This window comes from Chiloscyllium plagiosum, chromosome 22 (genome assembly GCF_004010195.1).
Source record: "Chiloscyllium plagiosum isolate BGI_BamShark_2017 chromosome 22, ASM401019v2, whole genome shotgun sequence".
In the NCBI taxonomy this organism is placed as follows: Eukaryota; Metazoa; Chordata; class Chondrichthyes; order Orectolobiformes; family Hemiscylliidae; genus Chiloscyllium; species Chiloscyllium plagiosum.
This window is the reverse complement of record NC_057731.1, coordinates 59,216,926-59,223,181: the sequence shown is the minus strand read 5'-3', so window position 1 is coordinate 59,223,181 and position 6,256 is coordinate 59,216,926. Positions and strand designations below refer to the sequence as shown.

Sequence of the window (6,256 nt, the reverse complement as noted above, 5' to 3'; positions counted from 1 at the left end):
GTGGGTAGTAATGCTGCCTCAATGCCAGGGACCTGGGTTCAATTCCAGCCTCACGCAATTGGAGCGGACACATTCTCCCCATCTCTACAAGAGTTCCCCCCAATTGTTTTGGTTTCTTTCCACAGTCCAAAGATGTGCAGGTTAGGTGGATTGGCCATGGGAAATTGCTCATGTCCAGGGATGTGCAAGCTAGATGGGTTAATACATGGTAGGTGCAGGATTACAGGGCTAGGGTAGGGGCAGGAGCTAGGTCTGGGAGGGGCAGACTCAATGGGCCAAATGGCCTCTTTCTGCATTGTAGGAATTCTATGATGTTACTGTGAATAAAAACCTAGAATCAAGAGTTGATCGACTGAAAGCGTGACCAATTGTTGGGAAAATCCATTTGGGTCATTAATGCACTTTAGGGAACAAAATCTGCCATCCTTACGTGGTCTGACCAATATGTAACTCCAGAGCGACAGCAATGTTTCTGATCTTTAACTGCACTCTGGGGCAACTAGGGATGACCAATAAATGCTGGTGTAGTCAGCAACACCCTCAGCCTGTGAATGAACAAGAAAATAATTTATTTCCCCCTGTGGTCCAAGGGGGATGATCCCAGTGTGCCCAATCTCCATAATCAAAACTCTCCAGCCTAGGCAACATGCTGGTAAATATCCTTTTCAGTGCAACCACATCCCTCCTGTATAGTGGGTTCCAAAACTGTGCACCATACCCAATAACTATGGCCATACCAACATTTTAGACAGTTCCTGCATCACCTCCCTGCTTGGAAACCTTCATCCCCATGAATTAGTCCAGTCTCTCAGCCCATCCTGTCCCCAGATATAGTTCCCAATTTAGACACAGGTAGACGGTAGGGTAAACTTTTTGCTTTGTCCTCTACAAGGTGCACGTTTTGCAGGGAGTATTTTAAATCTTTGAGGGTGATTACTATGAAGAACAGACAGAGAACAGACTTCTTGGTAAGTTTAAAATCAGAAGAGAAGATAAATATTTATTCACATAATCCCCAGAAATGTAAATGCAATGAAAACAAACATTCACCTCCCCCCACCCCCGACACTTTCAGACACACACAAGGAAGGATTAATTCTGGAAAGGAAGCATGCACTTAGATTATTGACCAAATATCAAGATCAGAATTTTAAAGTACTTTAAGATAACAGCACTATGGCTTAATGGGTTCTGGCTCACGGTTATTTGGACATAAATTGTGGTTGGAAAGATAGTGGGTTATTCTGAAATTTTGTCTCCAGAAAGCTGAGCTGAAATTTTCAGATAATGACAATTGATTCACTCCCTGGCTGGGAAGTTAGGTATTTGGCAGGTTTCTTTCCTCCATGCTGTTGGGATCTCGACTGAATGGTCCCTCATTGGTCCCTGGAATTATAAACTCTTATCTGAAGTTAGCTACTTGTATTGTCCAAACAATTGAACAAAATGAGAAGCCATTGCTACACATTGGAATTAATTGTGGCCATTTACAACTTGCCTTTAAAGTTTGCAGACACCGAGTTTGGGCGAGCATTTGGTTTGAGTTTATATACGGGCCCAGACAGTACAAAGTATAAATCACAAGTGATTTTGTATCTAGAATGCCTTCCAAGGCAAGAGGGATGACTCCACCCATATACAGGTATATTTACATTTTCTTTGACTTCCAGAGACAGGAATTGGTTCTTGCATTCAGAATCAAGGTCACCAGACCTTTGGTGGTTATCTTTGTAACAGCACATTATAAATTAAACAAAGTTAATGGCTGATATTAATTTCATACCTTAAAAGGTACGAATAAGACACCTTCACTGAACAAGACATTTTCATGCTCCTTTAAGTTTAAAGGCAGACTTGGAAACAAAAAATATTTACAGCAGCCAAAAAAAGCCATTCATCCCATTAAGTCTGTGCAGGCAGAGAATGACCAACCCAACCTAATCCCAGTGGGTACAGCACTTTAAATGCATTTCCAGAGATTTTTTTTAAAAAAGAACACAGTGAAGTCTTCGGCCTCAAATCACCCATCTACATTCCAGATCCAACATTCTGGCTGAAAGGACTCTTCTCAACTCCTCCACTAATCCTTCCACCAATTAATTGAAATTTCTGCTTTCCAAGTATCTCAGACATGATAAAGACCATCTTTTCCCATGTCTAACACTATCCAATCCCATAGCTCCTACTCCAATCTCTAGATTACCTGTACCCCACAAGCTGGCACTCCGCTCATTCAGACTTATCACCTCCAATTAGAATTCCATTGCTGCATGATTGGTGTCTGTGTCCTAATCAGGGTGTGGAATCCCAGATTGCAGCTGTTTAAGGTGGTAGCTCACCACCACCTTCAAGTGCAGCTAGAGATGGGCAACAAATGCTAGCCAGCTAGCCAGCAAATCCCAAATCCACAAAATAAAAACATTGAGAAACAGCTAGAGGCACCGCATACTGAAAAGGCTACAGGTTCTGATGACATTTCAATAATTGTACTGAAGCCCTGTGTTCCAGAATGTCTGCACCCCAAACCAAGTATAGTTACCATAAGACATACCAACTTCACTTACCCGCATTCCCCCCCCTGTAGCCCTTAATTCCTTGTGACATCAAGAATTTATCAATTTCTGCCTAGAAGACATTTAGCGTCCCAGCCTCCACTGCACTCTGTGGCAATGAATTCCACAGGTCCACCACTCTCTGGCTGGAGAAATATCTCCACATTTCTGTTCTGAAATTACCCCCTTTAATTCTAAGGCTGTGTCCACAGGTCCTAGTCTCCTCGCCTAACGGAAACAATTTCCTAGCGTCCACCCTCTCCAAGCCATGTATTATCTTGTAAGTTTCTATTAGATCTCCCCTTAATCTTCTAAACTCCAATGAATACAATCCCAGGATCCTCAGCCGTTCCTCATGTTAGACCTACCATTCCAGGGATCATCCGTGTGAATCTCCGCTGGACACGCTCCAGTGCCAGTATGTCCTTCCTGAGGTGTGGGGACCAAAACTGGACAGTACTCCAAATGGGGCCTAACCAGAGCCTTATAAAGTCTCAGTAGCACAACAGTGCTTTTATATTCCAACCCTCTTGAGATAATTGACAACATTGCATTCGCTTTCTTAATCACGGACTCAACCTGCATGTTTACCTTTAGAGAATCCTCAACTAGCACTCCCAGATCCCTCTGTACTTTGGCTTTACGAATTTTCTCACTGTTTAGAAAGTAGTCCATGCTTGTATTCTTTTTTCCAAAGTGCAAGACCTCGCATTTGCTCACATTGAATTCCATCAGCCATTTCCTGGACCACTCTTCCAAACTGTCTAGATCCTTCTGCAGCCTCCCCACTTCCTCAGTACTACCTGCCTGTCCACCTAACTTTGTATCATCAGCGAACTTCGCTAGAATGCCCCCAGTCCCTTCATCCAGATCATTAATATATAATGCGAACAGCTGCGGCCCCAACACTGAAGTCTGCGGGACACCGCTTATCACCGGCTGCCATTCCGAAAAAGAACCTTTTATCCCAACTCTCTGCCTTCTGTCAGACAGCCAATCCTCAATCCATACCAGTAGCTCACCTCGAACACCATGGGCTCAGCAGCCTCCCGTGTGGCACCTTATCAAAGGCCCTACAGTATGGAAACAGGCCCCTCTCCGCAACAAGTCCACACCAACCATCTGAAGAGTAACCCACCCAGACCCATTCCCCTACCCTATATTTATCCCTGACTATGGGCCCTAACACTATGGGCAATTTACTGTGGCCAATTCACCCGACCAGCACATTTCGATTGTGGGAAGAAACTGGAGCACGCAGAGGAAACCCACAGAGACACGGGGAGAATGTGCAAACTCCACCCAGACAGTTGCCCAAGGCAGGAACCAAACCCAGGTCCCTGGCAAAGAGGAAGCAGTGCTAGCTACTGAACCCTGCCCCCCAATCAAAAGTGGTTGAGTGACTGATTTAGTGATGATGCTGGTGATGCCAATGAATGGCAAGGGGCAGTGGTTAGATTCTCTCCTGTAGGAAGTGGTCACTGCCTAGCATGTGGGGCAAATGTTACCTGCACTTGTCAGCCCCACCCTCACTGAAGGAGTTGCGAATGGTGCTAAACATTGTGCAATCAGCAGCAAATGTCCCAACTTCTGACCTATGGAGGAAAGGTCAGTTGAACTGATGATGATCTTTTGTTTTGCTTGGGATCCTTTAAGCCACACATGATCAAAGCGTCAAGGGCTGTCACTCTCACCTCACCTCTGGAAATCAGCTCTTTTGTTTATGTTTGAACCAAGGCTGTAATGTGGTCAGAAGCTGAATGGCCCTGGCAGAACCCAAATTGGGTGTCATTGAGAATCCAACCTCCTGCTGTTCAGTCTCAATACTCTTTAGTATCCTTCCTGTGTCAACCCACTCTCTTCCCATAACCAGCATTTGTCTGATGAGGAGCTCTTCAGAATCATCTTTTGGAGGCTCCGTTTAGAATGATCTGAGATTTACTCATGTCGCTAACACCTTTCTGTTCAATTCTTGCTGATTTTGTTGAAATGTCCTAAGGAGTGAACACTGCTTTATGAAAGTGAACTAATCATGACCAACCAACCATCTGACTGGTTGGCTGATTGATTCCAGACAAAGGGCTGATTACATTCTACTCTATCCTTCTGAACTCCCAGGGCATGTTACACAGTTGGCACTAAGCCTTCTGCATCAATCTAGAACCGAACATTGCCCTTCATTTGACCAGTGGGAAAAAGCACATCTCAGATTTTTGCCACCATAAAGACCCGGATAATTCTCAGGCTTGGGCTGATTAGGAATGACATTGGCTATACAAAGGTGCCAGGCAATTACCATCTCCAACAAACCACCACATTGTCTTTTTTGAACTTGCTGTGCACAAAACTGCTTCCTTAGTTTTCATTGTTTAATCAAATGACTGCACTTCAAAACGACAGATCGGTGGGGGGTTTATAAACAGTGACTACAAGGACAGGTCAGAGGTTAGGAATCCTGTAACTCACCTCCTATCGCCCCAAAGCCTCTCTGAAATCTACAAGGTGCAAGTCAAGAATGAGATTGAATACTCCCCACGAGCCTGGAACAATGCAGTTCCACCAAGAGTCAAGGAACTTGACACCATCCAGAACAAAGCAGCCGCTCAATTGGTACAACATCCACTCCCTCCACCGCTGATGCTCAGTAGCAGCAGTGTGTACTATCTACAAGATACACTGCAGGAATTCACCAAAGATCATCAGACAACATCTTCCAAACAAAAGCCACTTCTATCTTACCCAGAAGGACAATGGCAGCAGATACATGGGAACACCATCCTTCGAAAGTCCCCGATAAGCCACTCACCATCCTGACTTGGAAATATATCGGTGTTACTTCAATGTTGCTAGGTCAAAATCCTGGAATTCCTTGCCTAATGGCATTGTGGGTCTACCTACAGCACATGGATTGCAGAGGTTCAAGAAGGCAGCTCCACCCCCACCTTCTCAAGGAGGGGAGCTAGAGATGGGCAATAAATGCTGGCCCAGCCAGCGACATCCACATCCCATGAATGATTTTGAAAACTGTCCTAAACATGCACTAGATTATCCCCCTTTCACCAGGTCTGTCTCACAGTAAATAGAAACACTATTCAGAGCTGATGAAAAGAAACTATAATTTGAAGGTGACATTTATAGTAATGTACACTTTAATCGGAGATAATAATATGATGATGAGTTTAAAAACATTGATGACCAATCTTTGCTTCACTATTCTCAGAAAAGCTTTACTATAAACTCAACTGGACATCGCCTGGCAACCAGAGACCATGCCCAGACACCACCCCCACCCAACTGGCCAAATGTGGAGCCAGCGACGGCCACTCTAACACCCAAAGAATGGGCAACCTCAGAATCACTCATAGTCACAACACGAACAGGTGGATTAGATAAAAACCAAAACAAACAGTCCCAACTCCCATCCCTGGCGTCCAATCAAATCAGATGAAATGCAGGAGGGTGATTGGAGTGCTCGTCGTTTTTCAATTATTTGATCAGATGCTCCATGTTGGGGTTAATGAAGGAAAATCCATGGAATGCAGACTGATCCATGGAGTCAATCAAATTCTTGTCACCCTGAGACAAGCGTGGCTTCTCACTCAGAAACTCTCTGTCAAAGTTGCTGTAGTCACCAGGAGATTTCTGAAAATACACAGAAAAAAAAAGTGAGTGGGGGGGGGGCGCGAGCGGGCGAGGGGAGGGGG

General features: G+C 44.6%; 1 protein-coding gene across 1 annotated transcript in view; it reads right to left on the bottom strand.

The window, feature by feature from the left end:
• Positions 1–5,502: 5,502 nt before the first annotated feature.
• LOC122561369 (protein kinase C delta type-like) overlaps positions 5,503–6,256 on the bottom strand; it is a 107,447-nt gene continuing 106,693 nt past the window's right edge. Inside the window, exon 18 of the mRNA XM_043713126.1 lies at positions 5,503–6,194. Within this exon, the coding sequence (XP_043569061.1) occupies positions 6,039–6,194 (156 nt within the window). The 3' untranslated portion in view covers positions 5,503–6,038. The remainder of the gene's footprint in view (positions 6,195–6,256) is intronic.